The following is a 27619-nucleotide window of genomic DNA, read 5'->3' as shown; positions in this document are numbered from 1 at the left end:
AAAAACACACAAAAAAATAAGACACAACAGTGAACAGTTGTCAGGTCAAAATCGAGCAGTTCAGTGGTTTTAAAAACATCTTCATCTTTCAGTTTCAGTTGAAAATGTGATGACTCAGACAACTCTATCCAGCTTCAGAGCTGAGAATTGTAAACTGTAATCTCTTGTATTATTTCAGCTGTAAATACACACTGATGGTAAATGAAAAGCTAAGCACCAGATTAAGTCTTAATTTCATGACCAAATGTCTTTTATGTGTCATCTTGTTTTGTTGGTGCACAATCACACTCTGTTAGACTGTTTCAATTTAGATCTGTCATTCATGCTAGAACCAGGAACGGTTAACCTTTAACAAAGTACATACAAATTAAAATAAGACCATCGAACCTGCAGTGTAATTATGTGCAGACTGGTGATTATTCGCTGACAACCAATAGAACACTAACGTGGGATTCTCATTAAATGTTGAGACTTTCATATCAGCATCACTTGAGGAAATGCTAATAATCCACAGGCTAATTGTTTCATTGTAGTTAATCATTGTGTGGCACCAAATAAATGCACTGTAGAGGTTCTACACTGAGGTAATGATTGACTCAGCAGCCCTTAGTCATAGCCATAATTACTTCAAACCTGAAATTCTGTTGCATCATCTTGAATGTGACACAAATCCTGTGATGCAGTGACAAAACAAGCAGGGCTCAGTGTCAGATTTGGAGCAAGAAGGATTTCATTGCATCTGCAAAATTCTCTACTCTATGTGATAGTGCCCCCTGTGATTTCAAACCAGGAGTATGTTCTGTGTGTTTACAATCCACTACCTCATAAGGATGTTATTTAAAAGGCTAAACCTGAGTCAAGTGTGAAAGGTCTGATCAGAGTTGAAAGCAAGAGAAGAGAGAGGTGATTGAGAGAGACAAGAAGCTACTGCTGAAGTCTGTGGAATGTGTTCAGCCACTTTAACACTGAATCCAAACGCCATCTTTCTACACTTTGCATTCTGTGCATTGGTAAACTATTTTAACTGGTGGTTTTAAATTCATAGTTGGACACACTGCATTACGCCAATGGTGAATTAATGTGGTGCAAGTGATTTGCAAATGAGAATAGTTTGTTATTCTGAAGGTAACAATGCAAGCAACATGTATATATGCCAAAAATACAACCTTGGAGGTACACAGTTTAGTATGCACGCATATAAAAATAATATCTGTAATAAAGTTGGTTTTCTTCAGTGCAGGCCAACAACAATAACAAGAAAACCTGAAGTTACTGAACCCATAACCCCACTTATAATAACATAAGACTCATATCATCATAAGAAAATAGTTCCCCAGAAACAGCCAAACAAATGTTTGACTGAGAATGTGAAGGAAGTACAATCAAATGTGAAAAAAGGGATCACTATAGTATGAAAGAAATGCTAGTTTTACACCACCTCTGATCTTCTTGGTGAGACCTTCAAATGTTGTGGATCAAATCAAATGTCTGAAATGTCTCCATCCAATAAAGGAAAAGGTTGTGCATGCAGAGCCAGGAGTGATCAAAACCAAAACAATCAAAAAGTAAAGGTTAACAGATGTAATGTTCTCACATAACTTTAGTCATTCTGAAACAATTTCAACATGAATAAACTTAAACATGCATGTTCATAAACTTCATATGATACAAAAAGCAAAAAAAAAAAAAGTACAGACATTAAGCAACTTGATGAATAAAATCTCGAGGGAGCACTCATTCATTAACAAATTGGAAACAACTGTTATTGAATAAATCCAAAGATTTTTGACATACATGACTACATACAAAAAGTGGTGAGCAGTGCAGTTGTGTTTCTGTGCGCTGTAATTATGAAAATGGCAAACAATTCATAACAGAATCCTCTCAAACCTGTTGCAGTTATTGAAATTAACATGACAATCATTCCTGAAAAGATACCACCACTTGCCCACAATATCATGGCGTGACAATGACATTTCTTTCACACACAATGTTATGTTTTTGCAAAAAAAACAGCAAGGCCAAGACGGTCAGGTGTCATAATGTCAGAATTCAACCACCATCTGTCATAAAAAGGGTTTCTAACGGATTCCTCCAGTCATGACTAAAATGTTTGTGTGCTCTATATAAAAACTACTGAAAACACAAAACTCTGCATTAAAAACTTATTTGTTTTGATTGTAACAATGCAGTTCAACACATTCAGACTTTTTTTTTTTTTTACTGGCCCAGTGATTACTGTAATCCTGTGATGACAATGACAACACAAATGTGCAGTAGGTTCATAACAGTCTTAGATTGAGTCCCCTAACGTGTTAATACTTGTTGTGCCATTCGCACTGGCCGACACTCACCTCCTCAATGTCCAAGTTTTTTCTGGATTTGTAAATAAACTCTCCAATTGCTACAAAGACTGAGAGGACTAGTCCGGCTGCCAACACTATAAAGATTCCCCCTATATTCTCCACACCCAGGGCGCTGGCCTCTTTGCTGTCCTCTTCTGGACAGCCATTTCCTCTCCACCATTTCTCCTTCATCATGTGCAGCTTCCCTTCTTCCTGAAGCTGCAAGATGGCGATGGTGACTTTGTCTCTGTACGGGGATCCTACAGCAGGAAACACAAAGATTACATTGATGTAATATTTGGATTTGTTGTTTGGTAGATAGTTTGCATTTATTGCTTGTCATTATTAATGCATAGCTTGTTACTCATCTCTCTTACCAATTGGAGTCCCCACACCATAGCCCTTTGAATCTATTAAGCCTCCAATCTGTGTGAGGTTGCAGTTGCGCTGGCTGATGTACTCGATGCTGGTTGACTCCATCAGAAGAGCGTAATCTGTGGTGAGGACCCTCTGAATCCCCTCGCGGTTGTTTTTCACCAACGCCGTGTTTTTCCTGCTGCTCATGAATGCCCACATTTTCTCATAAGTTGAGATCTTAGATTTCTGTTGAATCAGAATCCGGATGTATGTCAGATGTCAACAAAACAACAAATAACACAGAGCTATAAACAGAACAGGTGATGTTTGATACATGTTCGGAGCTCGGTTGTAAAATTTAAAATGAAACGGTATGTGTAGACTATCTGTTGGCTGACACTATCACTCACATGCATGGCAGGACATGAGATTTGACTAGTGAGCATGAATCTGCTCAGGTCTATTTCATTTTTACCATGCATTCAGATAAACTGCTGGCTGTGCTGAAGGTAAAACGATAAATCCTTGAAATTTTTATGGAACTATTGCCCGCATGTTCTTGCTAAATTGACAAATGAGGAAGTTTCTAAGACAAAAACCTTTAACCCTGTTCTTTTTTAACCAAACTCAATTTACTGCCGAGCCATCAGGCTGCATATGACTGAGGACTGATGCTCAAGGTTAAAACCTGTCCAGCAAACTGAAATCAGAAGTTATGTTTGCATCCCTTCCTCACTGATAAACTTTTACTTTCCTGTTTATTGATAAGTAGGAAGATGGTTACCTTAAAAAAGGTCATGGTGGAGCCATCTCTTACAGCACCGTACTCTATTTTGGTTTGTTTGGCCAAGTCATCCGCAGAGTCAATTGGTGAGTCCATTCTCTCTACAGTGAGGAAGGCAGCCAAGTTGGCAGTGTATGAGGAGATTATAATTAGTGTAAAGAACCACCATATTCCACCAACTATCCTTGTAGAGAGGGCCTTAGGCATCAGTTCAGATCCTGTAAGACAACAATTAAGGGTACATTATCAGTTCTATAATCCAGTATATCATGACACAATGACATCTTCAGTTATCAAACTTAATACCACAAATGTTATTTTATATATGGATGGTAAAAGGAGCATCATATAGACAGTAGCATGCAGTAGTACACAAACCTTGCTGCATAAGTGCTCCAACTCCAAACCAGACACTGTTTATTAGAGTGAAGTTGTTTTCAACCACATCTGAGTCTGGGTTGCAGGGGTGAGGGTTGTACCACTCATAGGGAGTAAACCTGAAAGTAATCAATTGAACATCACGTCATAATAATGTAAAAGAAAATGCAATGACTATAACCCCACATTTAGGTCAAATACCAAAGAAAAAAATCTTAACGAAAGCCATTCTGTCCAAGAACTAAGGGGCTGACTATTCATAAATCCAAATTTTCTTTTGTATACAGGAAGAAAAAGTTCATTAATGAAAGTTGTCTTTAACTAAACAACATTGATTCAAGTGCAACTAGTTATAAAAAGCTAATTCTTATGTCATTTTTTTAGCGCTTTCTTTATGTTTTTTATAAAAACAGGCAATATCTATGCATTTTAAACCATGGAACTCGTCTAATGTGTAGTAACTGGTGCCTATATGGTAACTTTTTAGCAGCTAAGTGGCTAATTTAATAGGATTTGTAAGTTTACCTGGCAATGACAAACAGCACACAGCTGACACCGAGGCACGCCAGCAACACATACATCCAGATGTCAGGAGAGAGCGGGTTGAGGAAGGAAAACACTCCTGGATTGGTGCCGTTGGGTTTATGATAAAGGATGCTGATTCCCAGTGTCATAAACGGCTTGGAGAAATCGATCACCTTTTCCCTCACATATGTAATAGTGAGCGGAGCCACAGCAAGGTCAGCCACCTGGTACAGAACAAAACCACAGTCTGCTGATATCGCAAATCACCTAAATGTCTTTTCTCTCACAATAAGATTGATTGCTCACTACTTACGTGATCAATGAGTTCTCGCACCATGCCGTTCCATTCTCCCTTGTCATTCTGCGCTCCATATTTGCCGTCTGACACCAGCTTTACCTCGTAGGAGAAGCCCAAAATGTTGGAGAGCTCTTTGAGCAAGTCGAGGCAGTAACCTTCAAAGCGGTCGTTTCCATACAGCGGCTTGTCAGATTTCTTATACATAACATAAGGGTTTTCCTGGAAAACGACACAAAAGGCTCATTAGTGTTGTTAAATAGTACTAAGACCTTATGATCAAATGCTCACTGATAATGATTTTAACTTCATACCAGAATAGTAGTGACAATGAGAGTCCTATTAGCCATTGAGTCTGTAACATTTGTGGATGAGTCTTTGTTGATTTCTGATAAATTAAGGCCCGTCTGCGAGTTCCACACACCAATCTGTGGAGAATAAAATATCCATTTAAGCACACGGACTTGAAACATCAAGGATCTGCTGCCTTGGTGATCTTCACATGGTCAGAAAAGTAATCATAATGCAAAGAAGGGAAACGAAACAAATACCAGGAAACTATAAAACTACAATGAAAGAAGAGAGATGGGAGAGCCGTGGAAGGAAAAAGGAGAGGAGCACAGAACACAATATCATATAAAGTCAAAATGTCACATCCAGTACAGAAATGTGGAACATTTCTTCCCACTAGTCCCTGAATCTTTTGTATGACAAGGGGAGACTTCATGGAGAGCATCAGGTAGAGTAAATTAGTAGGTGTCAGTATTCTTTTAGTCTGCCAGGGCAGCTAAAGTACAGACCTTTTTCCACACTTTATTCAGGCGGCTGTTGCCCACGGTTGTCTTGCAAAAGTAATAAAGAGAAAGCATTTTAATCACAGAGCCTTGAAATTAAATGTTAAGTCCAACTATGATGGTGAATCTGGCTTTAAGGCAAATATGGGGAATAATTCCACTAGTAACAGCTCGTATTTACTTTTATTTAAAATTTTTACTTCCAACAGTGTTAACTTGAGTTTAATTTCTTTATAGTGATGATAGCATTAACAAACAACAGGCTTCTTAATGACCTGCCAAAATTGAGTGCAGCATTGTCAATGTGATTAAAGCAACATCCACAAACTTAGGCGCTTAGAAAGACAGCTACAACTTATTTGAAAGAGCAATGTGTCAAAACAGTTCAAAAGTTTCTTTTTTGAGTCATAATTAGGACACCAGATATCAAGACTTCTGCAGTTTTCAGTAAATTATTCTGTATATTGTTTTACAGACAAGTCATCTTTCTGCGACTTTACGGGGGAAAAATTTGGGTTACAGTGAATAGCAGTGCCTTTGTTTGTCTACACTCATCCTACTCTGTTCAGCTCCGCTTCAGTGTCTACCATAACAGGCTGTACTGACAGGATGGACAGGGGTCAGACAGTTCACCTTCTCCAAGCCATCCTCCTTCAGGCTGATGACATCTAAATCAAATTCTTTCCGCTGGCCGTCTGTCTTGTTTATAATTATTTGTCCCGTCAAGCCGTTCCATTGTGCCTGTGGCAAAAAGAGGGCAGAAAACACAACCAATGAATCTCTCAGTATAAATTAATGCAAAATTCAGCAGAGGCCTGGAAAAAAAGATGAAAACAGTTACTAAAAAATGAATAATTGATGAGTTCTCCATTAACCACCGAACATGGACAAAGGCTAACTGCATCTTAATGGACATTTTTGCATTGGCTGGATCCTCAATGGAAATATTAAGTGTCTCTGAGCCTGTACCATAGTGGACAGTGATGTAAATGGAGCAGGCAGGCATGGCCTCTGTCTGAGAGGAGAGCAGCGGGTGGGCAGCAGTGCTCAGAGATATTTGAAATCACTTGATAATGAAATGAGCTCAGTCGAATAACAGTCAGGTTAAATCTCTATTACAGAGGGCTCTGGGAAATGAGCTGCATCTCAATTCTCCACTGACGGAGAAAGCTGAGACGCCAGCTTCTTTATGGGAAGATGGCATATCTACAGATCAATACACCTACTGCAAATCTGTAGACTGTGATATTTCATGATTTCATCTTTTTCAGGCTGTAAATTAAAGTATACTGAAAGGATCATTAGAGGTAATTGGCCTCAAAACAAACAACTCATATATCAAACCTTCTTAGAAACAAGTGCACAAGGTAGATCTTATTCTTAAAACACAGACAATTTTTGCATTACATCTTAATGAGAAATAATCTAATCACACATTGATGAAAAGGATTCAAGTGAGGAGACAAAAGCACGCTGCTCCTCATTTACATAATATCACAGAGAAAACTGGGTTACTTGTGATAATCCATATAACTTCCTGTGAACAGTTTATTCCCTCTGCACAAACATAACACAGTTTGGCTGATGTTTTATAATAAATGTAGTTCTCAGTAAAAACTGATCACAACAAGGTTTGTGAATTATTGTGAGTAAGCATAACAGCAATAAACCGTTGTTATGTTGGAAAATAAGCACTGCGGTTTTTCTAGAGAAAAGAAAATTATTAATAACAGCCAAATACATCAAATATGTAAAATACAGTATGGTGTGCAGGAGAAGATGCTCACACTAGTGCACCTAGCTATGCGTCATTGGGGCACAAACCAAATTCTACGGAGGATTTCGCTCTAAATCTCGTACAAACCACACAGAAACACTGTAATTTAAGCAATTTAGTGTCACGCTACACCATGTATTAGATACTAGAAAATACTCCAGTTAAACACAGTCTAAAATCTCTTTTGTCTGAAATAAATTACAGGTGTATTCAGAGATGCCGAACAACACTGAGCCTTGGTGTTTCATCAGTTTGTTCTTTCAGCCTTGACACAGAAAGTTACATCAGTCAGTTTGCAAGTGAAAAAGAGCCCATTCAAGCTACAAAAACCAAAACAAATGTATCCGGAGCCATAAGTACGTGAGAAAGGTAACAAAACAAAACAAGATTAAGAAAGAATCCAGTCTAGTATCATTCATAAGCACTGCACTGCTTCACTAGCTTTATATTCTCATTTCAATTCAAAATAAAAGAGAAGAGAAATGCACTTTACTAATTCTAGTATTTCACATGGAAATGCACGCGCAATTATAAGATTCAAGCTTAAACTTGAACACATCATGAGGAACATCCGTTTCAGATCTTTAACATCTATATGTTGCTGGGTGTCATTAGGTGAAGTTGCTCTTTGATTAGACCGCTTCACACAGCCTTATTGCTCACATCTGTGAGAGCGACTCAACCCATAAGTCCAGATTTATTCTGTGATTAAGTCTCTTTTTAAATCCTCACCAATCAAAAGTGTCTCAGTCTCGACCATGTGTTGGTGTCATTACTGTACATGCAGTGATGACACGGATCTGGTGGGACGGCAGGATCCAGTTGACATAAAGGATAAGAACCTTTACATTGATTTAAAAACACCACGGAAATCTCACCACAGCTGAACATCCATGAAGATAAGAGAGAGAAATTTTGAGAAATAGCGAGAATAAAAGTATTTTCTTTCCCATCCTCTGTACATGAGATTAAAAAACAATCATGCTCTACTGTTATGTTCATCTGTACATTGTAGGAAACTTTCTCTATAGAATTTAACTTTCTGTGTGAAATACGTGACACAGCATTGATTTTACTTTCCCACCCCCACGAGAGCCGAGTGCAGGCTGAGCTACAGAGCAGCACCCTGGATTCAGTCTCTTGCTCAAAGGCACATCAGACAACACTGTTTACATGTAGCTGTTAATTTAGAATACGCTCCTAAAGGAACATACTAGTGCTATACTACTGCTAAATGTTCTAGTGTGTTGGCGTTTTCATGTGAGACATTGGTTTCTATAAGGGATCAAACTCAACTTGGAGAATCTTACAAATTACCTTCTATAATTGATCCACCACAGCATACATCATGTGTGGTTTGATTGTTGTAAAAGTTATATAATTGTTGTATGTGAGCACTGTGGACGTTTCCAACCAGAGTTCCTGTCAAATATCAAATTGAAAAAGTTCAAAAATTGTCCAATCAAGCTTTGTCAGATTAAGTACACCACAGGCAGCTCCAGCGCAAACACACACGCACATACACACTATCACTGAACTACACTGCAACACACAACTTATCTTTGATAGTGTGATACATGACAACATGATGATTAAAATATGAGGCTTTGAAGAATCTCAAGCAGGGAATGATAACTGATAAAAATAAGGGCACACAAGATGTTCACTGTAATGGATGTAAGAAGGTTTCAAACCTCTCTACTTGATTTTGGTACCACAACAAAATGACTTGACACCAGTTGTCAGAATGTCTATCTGTCCCTAATATCAGTTTTTAATATTTCCTCCCATAATTTCAGACCCTGCTGTTGCTCCGGTGGTCCAGTAGACCACTGCAGCCATTCCTCAATCACCTGCTGACAAACCTGCACCTCCTCCTAATCAGCTTCTTCAGCATGTACCCCCCCATCTGCCATCAAAACCACAAAAGGTGAAATAAAATCCATCCTGACTGCTTATTCCGTTTCTGTGGCAACTGTCAAGCAGTGGCCTTTATTAGGCAGCAAGGGAACAGCCAGTTCTTCAACTTCACGTATTAAAAGCAGGATTAATGAGCAGTATCTGAGCGACTTTCACAAGAACTGGATGGCTGGATGACTGGGCAAACAGCAGGTGTAGTGGGTGTTTCTGGTGCGCTGTGGTGTGTATCTAACTGAAGTAGCCCAAAGAAGAACAATCCTTGAACTGGAGACAAGGCAGAGGAGGTCAAGACCCATTGATGTGTTTTGATAGCAGATGCTGGCCTGCGTGGTTTGATCCCACCTAGAAAATGATTCATAATCTTGCACTCCCTCCTGCTAGAGGATAGTGGCGGTGCAGGTAGGGTACCTCAGCTCAGGAAGACAGCCTTTTTTTTTTTTTTTTTTTTTTAAATCAATCTGGGCAAACATTAGAGATTCAGGAAGCTTTGCAGTGTTTAAAACCAGCTTCAAGGTTTGGCTGAAGTCAGCACAAAATTGTCATCACCAATGATTACTTTTCATTTGTTGCTTTTACAACTTTTATTATCTCACACTGATGAACTTTAAAGTTTTGTATTTGTTCATGTATGTCATTTTCTGTACCTGTCCAGGAACAACAGGAACAAATTAGCAAAAAATTATAATAAAGTAACTAATTAAAAAACTAACAAGCTACTGCACCACAAGTTTAATACACTGTTATACAGAATGGTGTGCCCACGCTTAAACCGGCCAAAAACTGTTAAAAAAAAAAAAAAAAAAAAAAAAAAAGTGGCCTTTTCTGATGAATCGTGTTTTCTTTGACATCATGTAGATAGCCAGGTGTGAGTTTACCTGGAAGTAGAGGGCAGCAGGATGCGTTATGGAAAAAAGGTGAGTTGATGGAGGCAGTGTGATGCTCTGAGCAATATTCTGCTGGGACACCTTGGTTCCTGGTTCCACTGACTTTCCTCATGGCAACAACATCCCCTGAAGTCAGTGGAATTTTTCAGAAGGATAAAGCTTCCTGTCACACTGCAAACATCGTTCAAGAACGGTTTGAGGAACACGACTAAGAGTTGAAGGTGTTGACTCGGCCTCCAAATTCCTCAGAATCTCGAATTTTTGTGGGATATGCTGGAAAAAGTCCAATCCATGGCGGTCCCATCTCACAATTCACTGCTACTGATATCACTGGACATCTTCAAAGGTCTTGTTGAGTTCATGACTCGATTGGTCAGAGGGACTTAAACAATAATTGGCAGTTGGTTTTAATGCTCTAGCTGATGTATGTATGTATATACAGTACCGGACATCTGCCTTTAGTTTCCTGCAGAACCGTTTATTGTGCTTTTGTTTAGCGTCGGTACTCACCACTAAGTGAAAAACTAGATGGTTTGGTAATGATAACACTGGCTGGTCATGTGATGTATTTGTTTTTTGCCTTAAACGGGCTATACACACATGGAAAGAAAACACCAGTGTGGTCTTTTTAAATTAAAGCACTGTAATGAAAACAGTGCTGGCGAAGGTATAGGGTGTCATGTTTATTGAGTAGAAGACAGAATGTGAAGCAATATACTGTTAATCAATGAAGGACAAGAAAATTACATTTTAAACCCCAGTGTGTTTCCATTTAAAAAAAAACAAAAAAACAAAAACTGAACAAAAGTCTAATTGCAAACAATATCTGCTTTGCCTGTGCAGCAAAAGAACTCATTTATTCCCACTCTGCTCTCTGGGATCTTTGGCTGTGTTTGCGTCTGTCAATATTCTGCACCCCCTTGCAGCTAAAAAGCTCATTGGTCAAAGAAACGTCTAATTAAAGGGAGCAATATAACAAGAGAGTCTATTAAATCCAAACTAATATATCTTAGCAGAGATGAGAAAGTCTGCTTCCACAATTAAACGTTGATAATTGTCATCAGACAGACAGCATGTTTTTCAAACTGTCTGTGTTTGCTGACAGTGTTTGCCTCATTCGGCTTTTGTCTCATCGGCTGTTTGATCAATAATTCATGCAGATTTTTTTATTTCTTCATTTTGAATGCAGTAAGAAGTGAACTACAGGATACTGGCATCCTTCAAACTTAAAGCATAAAGGATTCAAAGAGAATTTTAATTTCAGCTTTAAGGTATTGTCTCAAAGCTGTGTTTATTATTTCAACCTTTTTGCATTAAAGAGTCACACAAACAGCAGCGTCTCTTAATGGACAGTAGCCTTCTCAGTCTACGTGACGTCAATCCTTTATCTCCTGAGAAAAAATATTTTGAATATAATCGCCGCACATTCATTCCTCATTCAGCAGATCTGATTGCCTCACTCTATTGTTTCTGCTCTTGCACTGTAGGAAATGATATGAAACTGCGAAACAAATGAGTGGCTGGATAGATGGAGGAAGAGCTGGGTGTCGCACATTAATAAACCAAACTCACGTCTTTGAGCATGTTCATGAAGCGTGATCCAAAGCGCCAGGGTTTGTGACGGTGGCACTGAAGGGAGCTGACAGTGATCTGGGAGGCGCGTTGCGAGGCAGCAGCCACCATGTAGACGGCGTCGTACATCAGAGCCGCTTCAGTCTGAAAGGGAAACATGGCCATCATCATCCATCACCGGGGCTCACCGATCATATGTCATGTACTTATCACATGGGGGTTTATTGCTGCACACGTACGGTGCTGTGTGGTTTCTCAAAGCAGAGCCAAAAATACAACGCTGGTTCTACCAACCCCTCGGAGATCAATCAAACGAGCAACCACAATCAGTCAGTGTGAGCACAATTTGGCATGCAATTTTATTCAAAGTGGCTCTCTGATTCGCACACAATCAGAAAGCACCATGGTGGATTCTGTTTTCTGACTCTGAGATCCAATTAAACGCGTGTAAAGGCGCCATGCACCTTCCCAAAATAGCCTTGTGTCTAAACATTTACATATGTTTGGCTTTTTAGGATTAAATTATGTGATCTTGAGGTGTAGTTTCTAGTAAAAGTTAAGCAGCAAAGTTAACAAAATACAAAAAAGATCACATTTTAATTCAATTTAGTTTACTTCCTTTGGCTGATGAGCTTGTGGACTGCGCACGTTCAATTTATCATTTATCTTTATATTGAATTAATGGGCTTTTAGTGGCCTGTTTAACATGATGCTCCTTATAGTATGTAACAATCAGATTACCATCAGAGAAGACGCTGTTCTTCTTTATGTTTAAAATCAATACTTGGCTGTCCGTGCTGTAAATCTTCATCTGTCACATGTCTGTCCATGCAAGAAGAGGGCTCCCTTCTCAGTTGAGGTTTCTTCCATTTTTCTTCCCATTTAAAGGTACTTTATGGTGTTTTTGCTTTGAACTGATGGTCTGCAGCCTGAGGGTGTCTTATGCTGTCCACACCTTGAAGCCCCTTGAGGTAGATTTGTGATGTTGGACTATATAAATAAAACTGACCAGGCTTGATAACATAGCCACACACCATCCTTGAAATTGGTAAACCTTTAACACGAGAAAATGAAGGGAAGAGGTCAAAAAGCAAACTCACCGTCATCATCCCCTCCATCATTCCGGTCTCGGCTTTGGCGGGAGCCTGCAGTCGCTCCATGGCCCACCTCTCCACCACCGAGGCCACCTGAGGATTGTCTATGTTGAGCAGTCGGAAGCCCGTCATGTTGACGCCGCTGTAGCGGTACGGCTCCAGGTCGAGGGCGAACAGGTCCTGTAGGGAAACAACAAACTAATGTGATTCTGCTTTTAAAAGAATTAAATGTAGATGTGCCTCAGAGAGCAAGGAGAAAAAGGACACTTGATTAAAACAGTGGAGAGATATACAACGGAATACCATGAAATTATGCCAAGGGCAGTGAAAACATCCAACAATCTAATTATAAAACAAACCACAGATGTTTGAGTTCATCTGCATAATATTTGCCTAACAGAATCTCTAGGTGAACACACACATCTAGACTTAAAAAGCACACTTAATTGAGGCAGTGGTACGTTCCCAACATGCATTTCTATCAGGTTTCTCAAGTTCCTGTCCTCATACTGTACGAACATCTCTCATGTGTGAGAATAAATCAGGTTGAAAAGGTGATTTTCTTACCAGCGTGGTGAAGAAGAAGTGGTAATATTCAGTCATCATGCCCATGGACAGAATCTAAACAGGGTGAGAGATGTTATTTCAATGTTTACCCTCCCACTGGAATTTTTGCTCCAGTCAGAATGAATAATCGCCTCGTCCCCCAAGACCAACCAACCATATCTACAACCCCGCCCCGGGACTCCTGCAAATTAGGCATTCGATCCATTTTTCTGAATTGCCTCACTTTGTATTGTTTGCATTAACAAGTACCCAAAGTTAGTGCACAATTTGCTTGTGTTAGCACGCTGTCGCCAATTAATCTTCTGTGCAGCTTGTGGTTTCTAAACGTGTACGTCTGTCTGCCTCTGAAACAGGCCCTGCTTGGATTTGGAAATGAACATAGGATTTCTGAAGGGGATAGAATTTGACTAATCTTGCACGTAGTGAATATTAAATCAAAGAGCAATGTAGGGAAGCCTAAATAAGACAGATTATTCTCCATTGAAAAATCCATACTAGATTTCTCACAGTCTTGCATTTTACGTGTTGAGTTATGAATGAATTCTCCAGGACAGTGACCTGTAAATAGTGTTGCTACAAACTGGTAGATGTTTGTGTTTTCACCTGCTTGAGGACATCAGCTGATGTTTGGTAGGAGCAATCGAAGATAACATAGAACTCCTTCCCTTTCTTCATCTCCTTCAGCAGAGGACGGGCGTCCTTGCTTCCAGTCGGCAGCTGGCGGATCTTGATTTTGATGCTGTATCTAGATGGAGCTTTGATCAGCTCTTGCAAACGAATCAGTCCTTAAATTTAAAGACAAGGAGACTGTTATTAAACACAGTAATCACATGCTTCCAGTAAACCGACGCTGATGAGGCATTTAACTATCCATTATGCCAAATAAACTGTTTATTTATGATGTCGTGCAGCAAAAACAGTAATTAGGACACAGGAAGTTTCTGATTGTGCTTTCATTGTACTGCATTTTTTAAAAAATCAGTTTGCATCAGTAATTGCATGTGAGTCTCAACCTCTAATTAATTTAATCAGAAAGGGCAATTTAAAAACTGAGTATGAGAGCAGAAAACAGCATTGAACAACAAACCTGTCATCTTATTTAAGCCCCACTGTGTCGACATTTCTCTGTTGTCACATCATAATACGCAAAGCAAGAGAGCCACTTGAATAAATGTCAATTCTGACAACTTATACACAGTTTTGGTCATTTTATTTTAATATTTTGTTACCAACATAACACTTTGCTACTGGCACAAGCAGTTTCATGGCAGCTGTCATGACTATTTACAAACAAAATGATTGTTTTTATCTCAATTTAAATAATGAAGGGGTCAGTTCTTTAAAATTCAATACAATATTTGATAACTATTTATGTGATGGATGGACAAAACATCCAAAATAACTGTTTCAGCTTTTTACCTACTAATAAAACAAGCTAACTGCAAAGATAGCTAACTAGCTTAGCTAACTAGCATAGCTAAGGGAACAGACTCTAGCCAGCTACCTAGGTTCCTAGTTTAAACGCTGTTTTTAACAAGTGAATAATTAAGCAACATTTATTGCAGGAGATAAACACTGTTGTTGCGAACAGTAAACAACAAACAAGTAACGTCAGTTATTTTTTGAAAAAAAAAGTTCCTGAATGCTTCGTTTTATCACTATATTTCGAAATTACTTGCCGGAAATGATTTTTGTCTGCACTGCCGGTGTTTTTACTACTTAGTGGTTGCAGTTCTACAATATGTCCACAAGACGGCAGCACTCATGTTAACTATAGCGCTAACGACGATCACCTAGTTTAAAGCAGGTACGTTTTTGGGTCGCTGTTTAATATATTCAAATTTTATAATACAGAAACTTATTTATTTTTATATTTTCCCACTAAGGCCTGGTTTTGTACTATAGCTACATATTTTGAATTTGACAATAGTGTGAACATGTTGTAATAACGGCAATACAGCCGTAGTTTTGCCGTGTACTCTTTAAGCTAATTGAATGTATCAGACAGATTAAATTAAATCCACCATCACCTCTCTTAACAGGACAGCTGTTGTTGTTATTTTAAATTGTTTAAAAAAATAATGCCTACATTCAGCACAGTGTTTAATACCTATTCATACTAGGGATAAACAGAATTAACCAGCTAACCAAATAAGCTAACTAAGCTTAGCTAACCTCAGGGAGCAAAAGCAAATACTATAATTAGAAAATTATGTATATCTGTTCCTATATTTATGTTCCTACCCATCTGTGTCCGTACAACCGTGCTGATTAACGCTATTTTCTGCATTTTCTCCTAGTTTTGTTTTTTGTGATTGTAAATCCGTGTTGTCGTCACAATTAGAAAATCGCCTTTACTGTCCTCTAACGGTGACGGCGAGTTCCTGCAACACTAAGTCAGCGTCAATAATATAAAATGATATATCCGGCGCCGTTTTTCAAAATAAAACGTTTAAATCGGGCACTTACTACTGCACTTTAATTGCGATATTGCGCTGAAAGGGGATGTAGGAGGGCCTATTTTTTAAAATTTTGACATGCGATTCAGGTGTGTTGAAGCCGTGATGTTCCGTGATTGCTGCTTGGAGTTTCCCCAGTCAAACATCATTAGTATCAAGGAGTGATACAGTTGATTATGTTCCTTGGCAGGAATTATCACCATTCTTCCTGATTCTTTATGTCAACCGGGAGCCTGATTGAACATCTGACCAGTTACCGGAAATGTTGGGTGAGTATTTAAACCAAAAACCAAAGAAGAAGCTCGTATAAAGGTAAGAAACCTCCTTTTCCTCTGTCTCTGCAGTGTGATGCAGTGTTTGGATGTTTGTTTTGGCAGAGATTGCCTCCTTCCCATCTATCTAATGCTTTTTAATTATGGAAAATAGCAGTATTATATGAAATTTTTATAATTTACAGCACGTTTTGGCACCCAGCTGCCTGATTATACTGCTGATTGTGTTTTGGTTTTTTTTATTGGTTTGTTCAATGTAAAAGTGTTGCTGTCGTGATTCTGGTGGACTGTAGCCCCCTGCTGAGGTTCTCCACCTGCACAACAAATCAGATGTTCAGGTTGTTGTTGTTGCCCACTGGCCTTCAGGTCGAACATGTTGCTGCTGTATTATTTAGCTCAGTGTGATGTTTTGTGTCTGTGTACGCTTGCAGTTGAATTTGGACGCTCAGTGGGAAACCCATGAAGTCTGTGGGTGAAATTCTAGAGTTTGGTTTGTACTCTACTGTTATGAAATGTACAGAACCACTATATACTGTGGACTTTATAATGTATAGTTTTAAAGGATGGCTGAAGTGTGTATTTTTGTCTATTGTCTAGTCTAGTCCAGGTTTCTAGAGTCCAGTCAAACTGCAAGCGATGCAGAAAATCCTCACTTTTTTAGGAGCTGAAACTAAAAAAAGCTTCATATATGATAAATAATCAATTATCACAATTGTTGAAGGCAAATTTTTGTGTGTTGACATTGATTAATCATCTAATTGCTGCAGCATTTTAGCAATATATCAATCAGTTTAGGGTATAATCTGTATTATTTTATCTATTTTAGTTGGAATAAAGCTGTAAAACAACCTCACTTGTTTGGAAAAGTACTAACAAAAAGCAAACATACATCACCTCTGTTCTTTAACAACAGAAACAGTAAATGAGGATACTAGAAAGCAAGTTAGCTGCAGCTGAAGCGACATTACTTTATTCTTAAACTGTGTATTTATGTGACTGAGTGTTTAAATGAGGAGGTTGGATGGAGATTGATTTTTGAATTTTTATTTCTCAAGAGCCTCGCCTTTCATCGAGGCTAACCTCCCTTTTTGAAGAACTTCAGCTTCACTCTGTAATCAGGATGTTTTCTCATTACTGCTCCCTTTGAATGTGTTACACTTGGATTTTCTTGCTATATTATCGATCAAATAACACTGAACTGGCCAGTAGGATCTGAGCACCTCGTCGTTTGAACTTATATAAAACGGTGATTGTTTCGTTACAGCTATTTCAGCTGTCATGTCAGGGCTTGGATTGCACTATTACATAGATGGATAGTCTTTATTGTCTCGGGGGGGAAACCTGCACTTGTTCATGTCTCGCTTGAAATTACACAGAAATGTGAAATTGTACAGATATATGCGGTGAAATGAGAATGTTTCTCTGCTATGGTAACCTGAATTCCCCCCTTGGTATCCTCAGAACATATATTGCGTCAATAAATCTCATCTCGACTCACCAGTTGCGTCCTCATAGACCACAGTGACCGTCTTCCACTTGTAGAACTGCACTATGTCCAGCACAGCTCTGCTTATAGAGGCATATTCGGGATAGAGGTTAATGTAGAAGCTGTCCTTGTTGTCCACTGAGGGATGTTTCCAGCGTGTCTGGATGTGAGGGACTTCCAGGGCGTTACAAATAGACTGGACCGCACTGACAGATGAGCTGTGCGAGGGGCCAAACACAGCCCCGACTCCCAGCGCCAGCTGGTCGCAGGCTGAAGTAATGAAACAGAAAGTGGGGGAGAAAAAACAAATGACCAACTGGAGCCAACAGCAATCTCTGTTAGTGATTCTCAGAAGGCTTTCAGAGTGAAATGAGACGGCATTTACCTCTTCTGGAGGCCTCAAAACTGTCAAATAGGTTTATTCTCTGGATGTCATAGGTCAATGTGGTGTTTGGCATTAAGGTCCGGTTCCTGTTTATGTTGGTTACAGCGAATTTAAAGGCCAGTTCTTCAACACTAATGGGCTCATTTTCAAGCGTCTCAAAGATGCCCCCTGCAAGAAGAGCACAAACAGGGATGGGGAGAGCGTTAGCCAGGCAATAGCAGAGGAGCTGTCTGTCGGGTTGCTCTGTATGCTGCTGATATTCACATTCAGTGTAGCGTTTGTTCAACTTTGAAGGTTACCACAACGGAATTCTCACAGTTGTATAATGTGGCCCAATTTCCTGCGTACTTCTATCATGTAATGCTACTAAGGGACCTGGTTTAGATGACAGAATTTAATGTAATTCAGATAAAAGCTCAACCTTTACTGACTTCAGCCTATTTACATTGCCAGAATTCCACAAGCTGACACAGTGGCTTTTACAGGAGCGTGGGACGATTAGGTTAGGAAGACATGCCACACATTCACTTCATTACAGAGCAGTTGCACAGACAAAACACCCAGGAGGTTAACGTGTGCAGCAATACATTACAGTGGCTGGCATTTAAAAGCATCCCCGACCCTCTCTTTGCCCCCTGAATTAGAAATAATAATAATTCACTTCCAATTCAACACACAAACAGCTGCACTCATATTTGCAGACTTTTTTCAATTTACTGCTCTCGACCATAGTCACCTTCAGTGAAATCATACTTAAATATGTACCCACAGGCTTCGGATTTATAGCATCACATAATCAAGTCCCAAAACGTAATGTAATATGCTGTAAAGAGGTCAAAGGCGAAGTGTTTCTGCTCCGGCTGCCAAAACACTCCCAGCATGAAACGCTGTCTGGGATTAAAACAGATTCTCTGATACTTGATTCTTTACATACCTACTTACTTACTTTTCTTGTCTACATTTCTTTTTAGCTGATTAGAGGTCGTCTTCAGTTTCCTCAGGTAGAAGCATTTGAGTATCAAAACTTTCTAGACCTTTTTCTTTTTTGCTAAAGATTCTGTAAATCTCATACCAACATCTGTGATAATGAGTTTCTGTGAAATGTATTGCTTTAAGTGTACGGCACAGTATGTGAAAGTCACAGAAACCCATAGAAATACACAATAACCACGCAAAGCTGACCTCTGAGGTGTCAGCTGCTTCACTGTCCCTTTACATTGCACGGAGACAGAAGGAAGAGTCTAAGCTAAATGATGCTTTAATCAGTGGATTTAAACAGAACACGGCTGTCATGTTAAAAAATGTATATTGTAAGATTAAACATTTTTCATTTACTAAAATGTGCTTAATCCCCAGCCATGCAATGCAACATGTAGCAACTTGGGCCTAAAAACAGCAAAAACCACTTCAGCATAGTGTTTTGTAGAAGTCATCACTCACGTTTCTGTACATGTAGGGCTAAAAATAACAATTTTCATGATCAGTTGCTTGATAGATTTTGTATATTGGCCGTCACCATATTAGTTTTATCCTTTTTTAGTTGAAAATTCAGAAAATAACCCATTTGCAATTACATAAAAGAGCAAATCCTCATATTTCAGAAGCAAGGAACGGGAAATATTTTGCATTTCTGCATGAAAAGGTTTGAAAACTTAAACGATTATCAGTTATTTTTCTAACAATTGACAAGTCAGTTACTCTGCTCACCATTAGAGCTACACCTATAGACACAAGCAAGTGACAGGGTTACTTTGCTACATTTACGTAGATTTTTTTCTACTTTAATGGATTGTGTTGGAGGTTTGTATGAGGCCTTGTTGAGATTTAGGCAGTTTGCATGTCCACTTCTTTGCAATATTCTGCCGTTCATGGTTTACCAAAACATATTTCTTCATGTAGGACAGCAGAGACCTAAACATTTATCTTCAGATAGATAGATAGATAGATAGATAGATAGATAGATACTACTTTATTCATCTCCTCTGGGAAATTCAAGGTATCCAGTAGCTCACCCATGTTACATTTAAGAAAAATTAAGGAAACCAATATGCAAAAGAACGTGCAATTAACGTGCAAATCAGGCTGTTTGAAGAAATTAGGTGCAAAACTTGCTTGTATTTGCAATAAAGATGCAAAATGTTGGTATTTACATTATTAAAAGTATTAAAAGAGTATTAAAATCATATTATCATCATATTTAATTAAAATTATTTCAGAATTTCAGAAAATAACAATGATTTAAAAAGTTGAAGTAATTGAAAAGGCACTTAATAGTGTTCTACAGTAACAACCTTTATTGGGAAGGAACACCAGACGCAAATAATATAAACCAACATGCAATGCTGAGATTATGTACTTCCATTTCCACTTCTTTGAATGTTCTAACTACATGATTTCACTTTCCTTCTTCAAGTCATAAACGCTAGCCAGTGCTTTTAAAAGTTAATTTCAAGTTACATTTCTCATTTACATTTTCACTGTTCGCCTACAGTAGCTGTGTGCCTGGGGCCTCAGAGAGGAGGGCGTTGTTTCCGAGTTGAGAAGATCCTACTGAAAACCATCCAACTCTTAATCCGTCCCCTGCTGCTCCAGAAAGACGGCGGCTCTAGCATGCCACAGCTGGTAGTATGGATATATATATTACTCCAGCTAGGCATGAGCGCAGCAGACAGCGTTTTACATTTCAGTTACATAAAGCGAAGCATGAAAAACATCAGGATTAAGGCCAGAAAAGTGCTGGATTGTCACTGGATTGTTGCTACCTGCATGTAGGGCAGGCGCGTGAGAGTCAGCGTCCTTATCCCTGAAAATGCCCCTGCTTGTGGGTTTTTGCTCAAGCCTTTCAAATGTAAATCATTTAAAACATCTGGGCCTTCTGCGATAGGATTTCTGAAATAATACATTCAGGGCTAAATGTTTGTTCTCACTGCACTGACACACACACACGAGGCCGGTGCTGAACAGTTAGAGGGAGGAAGTTTCTTTATCCTAAAAGAAACATAAAATAAACTGCTTCCAAATTTACCATATTCATGTGATTTTTCTTTACAGCAAAACAAAGACTGGAAAAAAAAACTTTTAAAAGCTGTGGCATTTGCAAAATTGTTAATCAATGATTATATTAACTGAGAGCCCAAATAATAAAGATGCCATTTAGATGCTGCAAGAGTTTGCACATGACCTCACTTCAACACTGAGGCTACAGATGGCAATAGGTCATTGCACTCTCTAACAGTCTTTGAAGAATTGCCTGTGAAATTGTGATTGATTTGGAAGGAGAAAAGGCCTTTAAGAAGCTCCCCTTGAGACCTTGATTGTGAATGACCTTTTTCTTTGGTGTTGCATAGCCTAAAACCCCAAACTGAGAGAGCCTTGTCTGGACTCCCTGGTCACTAAAAGCATGCTTGAAAGTGCCAATCCTAATTATGGTCACCAAGCCGCAGTGAGCAGCTGCTGGGACCTGTTAAAGTGCTTAATTCTATCCAGTGGAATATAAAATTCTGAGGCAAAAATACAATAACCTGTCCTTAAATTGTCAAGGAAATGTATTCCATCTGTCTGTCTTTGATATGACTTTTTCTCTCAAGGTGCTTTTAATCTGAAACAGGGAAAGAAAAAAAAAAGGGAAATTTGACCAGCTGGTTTGCTTTAAGTGCAGAGGCTGCAGCAAATGTCATCAACTGTGTTAGGGATTCAGCAACAACAACCCAAGTGGCATCATAAGGTTGTGAAAATAGATGGTCCCATTTATGAGGAGCAAAATTAGCTGCATCATTTACATTTTTTGGTAGTTGACCTCCAATTAAAACCCATTATTAAATGTTAAAACATCGCCAAATGTACTGTATGTATCTGTGCATTAATAAAAATACAAATGAGCTAAATGTGAATAATAAAAACCTAAGGCTGAAATAAAGTGGATAGCCTATAAATTCAATATTTAAATATATATGAGTACAATAAGGCTCAGTTTAAAAAAAAAAAAATCTTTCCTCCAGCAAGAAATTAATATAACCTCATTGGTAATCCTCCAGTAGCTCCAGCCATGAATAAATAAAAGTGGACATTTTAGCAGCTGTCCAACAGTAGTGACGCCCACCTGCATGTCAGCGTGACAACTGTGCAAAACCAGACATGAATTTGGTAAAGCTTTTATATTTTAAAATGAGCTGCATCCACGTAAGTTTTATAGCTGCGAAAAGAGAAATATAATATCTATTTTATTGTACTGTTACATATTAATTTCCTCTTTTTGAAGCTTTGTGGAAAAGCACAGTGAAAGAAATCACATCATCTCTGCCTTCATTTCCACCTGAGATAAAATCTTAAATTTTTAGTTTAGTATAATGAATTTTTTGATTTCCAGAGAGCGACCCGGGGGATCAGGATGTTTGTTCTCATTCAGCTGGTTCAAGCAATCAATGCTGGTCCACATCAGCAAAACACCACTAGGAAAATATTTAGACTGTTTCAAGTAGCTGAGCTCTTAGGATAATACACATTATTACCACAGCAAAGGTGGATGATGAATCTGTTCGCTGGCTATTGTGCAGCGGAGCACTGAAGCTGATAAAGTCACTGTAATTAATAGACTCCTGACCACCATCAGCCACACAGACATCAGCAGCAGCACTCCACTTCACTTGTGGAAAATTGATTTCAAATTAACTTATACTTTCATGTGGTTGAGAATTAAGTCAAAGCAATTTCAATTAAAAGACTTCACAAAACACGATGCTCATATCACCAGAAAAATAATTAAGTTTCTCTCTGCCCCAGGCTCCAACGACTGTGGTCCAATAAGACTGAGTCAACACTGATGTCCACAAAGAAATGTAAAGACGCCGTCAGACTTTTATTAAGTTGCACAGACAGTCTAGGAATTGTGTAAAATATCTGAAAATCAACAAGCTGTGCCTGCAGCTCAGTACAGTATTTAATCTCCATCTGTTTGTCTGGTTGGAAACCTTTTCATCACATCAACAGATCCAAACGGTTACAAATGTTCAGGTCATCTATGCTTCACATCGCAGCCCAGATGATATTGTTATTGACACTTCAGTCTAAAAAAATCTGTTTATCTGTCAGTATTCATAATTTTTATCATGTATTACATAAACAATTTTAGTTGATATCTCTTAAATTTGTTATTTAAAGAATTCTTACAACAATATGTGCTGAATGGAACATATTTGGCATTCTATACTGAGATTTTTGTACAATAATTCACATTTAGGGCATGCAAAAGTAGCTATATAACATGGTGATGCTATTAGTGATTTGTAAAATGATATTAGTAGTAAAATAAGATGGGGATATATAGTGAATAAATTAATATCTTTAAAGAAATTGATCCTGTTTGGCTTTTGCTGCACAACGCTGTGGCCTGTAAACAAACCTGCCCAAACACAAGCTTTTAAACCTCAGTGCTCAGTGGCCACTTTTGGAGTCTGACTCCAAATTGGGTCAGAGGATCATGGCTCAGCGCATCTTCATATTCAGCGTTTTTACATTTCATGGATTAGGACTAACCAACACTGTCAATGGGATTCGTTTTCACTATGATACAGATAAAATAGCAAATAAGAATCCAACTCTGTCTGCTTGCGGATGACACATGAATCAATGCACTCCCAAAATAGGCTATTAACAAGCAAGTAAACAAAGAGACAAAAAGGTATAAACTGCCAAGGATAATTTAAAATTGAGTAATTACAAGTTTGAACAATGACATGCAGGTTAAATCCCAAAAATTAGAGCAGAAATCATGAGACAGGATTTCTTCTAAATAACTTTCACACTTTGTTAACATTTAAGAATGTCAGCATTCATGTGAAATAAAATGAGATAAACAATCAATGCCTGCAAATTAATGGCAAGCTCCTTTTGCAGGTATAAAGTTTCCTTCATTCCCTCTGTGTTATTTAAACTGCAGAGTTTACTGTTTTCCATCATAGCCTCATGATTAATGTAATTCAAAGAGTATGAATGAAATTTTTTTTGTTATAGATGGCATTAATTTAGTTCCAGTCTAATTTACAGGATCACTGAACTTCCGTCTAATCTTTAATAGGCCAGACAATGCTGTGGGGTGATGCATACTAGGAGGTCGCAAACACAAAAGATTCTGCTTGTGCTGCGGGCAAATACTGATAAACCCTTAGGCTGTGCTTTTTATAGACTTCTGTTCCTCCCCTTCGCTGCTGAGATCAAGAAAAATAACATGGTTCAGGTTTAGGCAGCTTGACTGACCTTTTTTAATCCGGAGACCCAACGGATAACTTTAAGAAACTGATCTTTAGCCCATGATTTTAATCTGTTTTTGTGATTCTGTGCAATTATCAGATGAAGGAGAGTCTTTTAAGGCAGCGGAACACAATGACGTAGTGTTGTGCTTTCTCCCCTCTCCCCATCCTGGGCCAGTACCCAATGAGACCTCCCACCCCCCACCCCAACAACACCACCAGCACCACCACTCCAACCTGGGCCGATGCCAGACTGTGAATGAATGAGGAGGTCCTAACCAGTCTACTATGTTCGTTTGATGTGGAGCACTGAGGTTTCTCTGTTTAAAGGGTAGCTGCTAGCGAGCCACCACCAAAACATTTAATCTGAATTAAAATCAGAATTCTATTTTGTATTAATACATCTAGAAAACCAAACTAATATTCAAGACTGTTAAACAGGGAAATGGAAATTATATATGAACCATAAATACATCAGATATCACCCGAACATGAAGTGTACAAGCTATAGAGAGAAGAGGAATGCAATAAACAGGAAAATATAGTGGAAGCCAAGTCACAAGCTGTTGATTCTGTGCTCTCCCCAATGATGAGATTTGGTCGCTGCTTAAGTACCATATTTGGGGAAGAGACTTTCTGCATAAAGAAGATTAGTGTTAGTTGTTTAAGGGCTTGGGGGAGAAGATTTACCATTATTACCAACCCCAGTGTGACAGTGAAAGCCAGTCACAATCTGATGCCAACACTTGCCAAGACAGAGAAATGTTAATTGAGCCAAGCCACACACCATATGGGAGAGATTATGATGTGTGCGGGTCATGAAGAGAATGACAAAGATTAGGTGGCCTTGGAGAGTGATAGATGATTGAGAGAGATTAACAATATAGAGCACAGATCAGGACAGAAGAAACCAGGAGGTGGCACCGGCCTATTAGCCTTTAAAGTTATGCAACGCCACATTTATTAAACTGGTAAAGTCTTAAGAAATTCTGAAAAATATAGAGTTGCCGTGGGCGTTAGGGAGAACAGAGTCCTGAGGCCTACATTTAAAAATGGGATTTTTGTGATGCAATCTTCTAACCCATGAGAGGAACAGTGGTTAACCAATGGCTGAGGAGCAAACAGCCAGAAAGAATTAATTTGCAAGCAACACCGGCTCATTGTTGCAGAGTTACATCAGAGATCAAAGGGGGATAGTTGGTGCAAGAGTCCTCTTTGCTTAATTGCAAGTGCAGAGTGAAGTTGAAAGTTGAATTCTTGTTGGCTCTTAAAAGCTTAGCAGATAGTGTTGGACTCAGATCCACAATCACAGATGTCATTTGCCATTGCACCAAGGCCTTAAACAACTTGAGTATGTAAGAAAGGAAAGAAGCCAGCTATAACAAAGTTTCACTGCCCACACTTTATTCTTTAGCACCGTATCCATTTCACGTTGCTGTGTGCCAGAGACACCATTATGCCAACAGTACATGCTTTCAGATGCAGCAGTAGGCCAACTTAATCACCCATCTCCTTCTGGTTTGTGCTGTCAATGTGGAAGGAGCAGAGAGAGAGACTGAGGCGCTGGCCAACCAAAGTGGATTAACATGATTTTGATAAAAAACCAATACAGTTGTTTCATCTGAACAATCCACTACTCTGTCCTCAGTTCCTCCCTTATGGAAAAAAAAAAAAGAAAAAAATAATCCAGTGGGGGAAAACATATAAGGATACTGTGCAAACATCACAACAAATGGAAATGCAGTTTTCTACTTACACTAATTGTACGATCGCAAGATTCAGCAACATGAGTGACACAATGACAGATCAAACATTTCACACCTAAAACACGTACACAGTGCGCTTTGAGTACCAAGTAGCACACTGCATTGACTGTCTGTAGTAACATTAAAGGGATTTAAAAGTGAATTTTGGTTGGGGATGCCACAAGTTAAAGGGTTTTCTTTAGCCATTTATACTAACTGAGCTGCACAATTACTATGAGTGCTGCATGACATCTACGTGCACAATCTCCTCGCTGTCTATGCAAAGGATATTAATTAATCTTTAGGAAGAAACAAAACAAGATGCTCCATAGGCACTGTGAGAGTTTTAAAATGCCATGCATCATGATAAAAGCCACAAAAAAATCTTTTAAATTGTACATGTACAATGATATTAATCCCAGTGGGAAATGAGCTGGAACCCACTATGCATAATTATGGGATCAAATAATAATACAGCCGATGAGTGTACAATAACAGTTGTGACATAAATAAACTGAACACTTTTAGCACTTACCAATTCTCAGGACTTGCTGTGAAGTGAGCCAAAACTCTGCCATAAAGTAAAGCAGGGAAAACAACAGTCCCTTCCTTTTCACCATGGTCATTCCTCCAGAGGCAAATTTAACATTGATATCAATTTTCTTTCCCTCAGTAATTCATGCTGATACTTTGCCAGTTCTTGTATCCGTAACAAAAATAAACTGGTATCCGACCCACATCCATCCCTCACACATTGTGATGAGAAAAAGAAAAACAACAAAAACACACACTCCACTCGCAGTTGTCAGTGATCAAAAGACCTCCGGTTTTCCCATTCTATGGTCCTTTATGTGCCAATAAGGTTTTTCTTCCCATATTCACTGTACAGACATCCTTCTTATCATGTTTTTCCCGGTGCACACTTGAATTGCAGGCTGCAACTGAGGAGGAGGACCGTGCACAGTGCTCCTGCTGTGAAGTTTGCAAGAATAGAAAGCTGTTTCTGGTTACAACTTTCAAAGTAAAGGAATAAAGCTAGTGCCAGTTCAAATTTGCAGTGAGAAATTAGTGTCTTTATTGTCATTGCGCAGCTATACAACAGAATTTTAGAACAACTTTTCTCAGTGGTACAAAAAGAATAGAAGTGTAAGATAAAATGATAAATAGACTCCACAACTCACATTGATAAAATGAACTGGTAGCAGCATGAATAAACAGATATTCCCACGTTGTCAGTGTGACAGTTCCATCAAGATAATATTATTGCACTTGGCTGTGATATTACATAGTTTTCTAGTGACAAAAAAGTGAAATTACCAATATTTTTCATTAGAATTGTGTTTACTTTAGACCTCATCACTGTATTTTAATTAAATTACATAGAGTACCAAAGATCCAACACAACCTTGCCACAGTGGTTGCATGTATATATATATCAAACATGTGTTCGTCGCTTATGATTCTATTTTTCTGAGGTTTTAGTCATGAACATCTTTAAATATTTACGTGAGTCCTGCGTCCATTGCTGTTGAAATTACCCACTATTTGAGTGGTTTTATTGTGAAATCCGGCTTGCCTCGCTTCTCATTTCACTCGCTGTTCTCTTGGCTGACTTCACACAGCTGAGCATCTCTGCCATACAGGCGCTCAATTGAGGGCACAGCCAAGCCGCTGATCCGCAAACATGGATACGTCCTGAAGATTAACTTCAAATCTGGCAGCATTCGACCTCGAC

The 27619-nt window shown here is 38.7% G+C and overlaps 1 protein-coding gene across 2 annotated transcripts; it reads right to left on the bottom strand.

Annotated features, from left to right (window-relative positions):
* Window positions 1-1582: 1582 nt before the first annotated feature.
* Window positions 1583-26844, bottom strand: LOC111563711 (glutamate receptor ionotropic, kainate 1). Of its 2 annotated transcripts, XM_035944759.2 has the most exons (16): window positions 26420-26844; window positions 17895-18062; window positions 17522-17779; window positions 13896-14077; window positions 13293-13346; window positions 12732-12905; window positions 11632-11775; window positions 6112-6219; window positions 5485-5526; window positions 4999-5112; window positions 4703-4906; window positions 4390-4613; window positions 3865-3983; window positions 3487-3704; window positions 2723-2948; window positions 1583-2605 (listed from the first exon to the last, which is right to left on the bottom strand). In XM_035944759.2, exons 1-16 carry the CDS (start codon window positions 26508-26510, stop codon window positions 2316-2318), a joined length of 2616 nt encoding a protein of 871 aa, XP_035800652.1. In that variant the 5' UTR covers window positions 26511-26844; the 3' UTR covers window positions 1583-2315. The 2 variants fall into 2 exon arrangements, with proteins under 2 accessions (XP_035800652.1, XP_023118699.1); XM_023262931.3 differs by lacking the exon at window positions 5485-5526.
* Between the last annotated feature and the right edge of the window lie 775 nt (window positions 26845-27619).

This window comes from Amphiprion ocellaris, chromosome 7, assembly GCF_022539595.1.
Source record: "Amphiprion ocellaris isolate individual 3 ecotype Okinawa chromosome 7, ASM2253959v1, whole genome shotgun sequence".
Lineage (NCBI taxonomy): Eukaryota > Metazoa > Chordata > Actinopteri > Pomacentridae > Amphiprion > Amphiprion ocellaris.
Note: the sequence above shows the minus strand (reverse complement) of the source record. Positions and strands in the feature narration are given on the sequence as shown.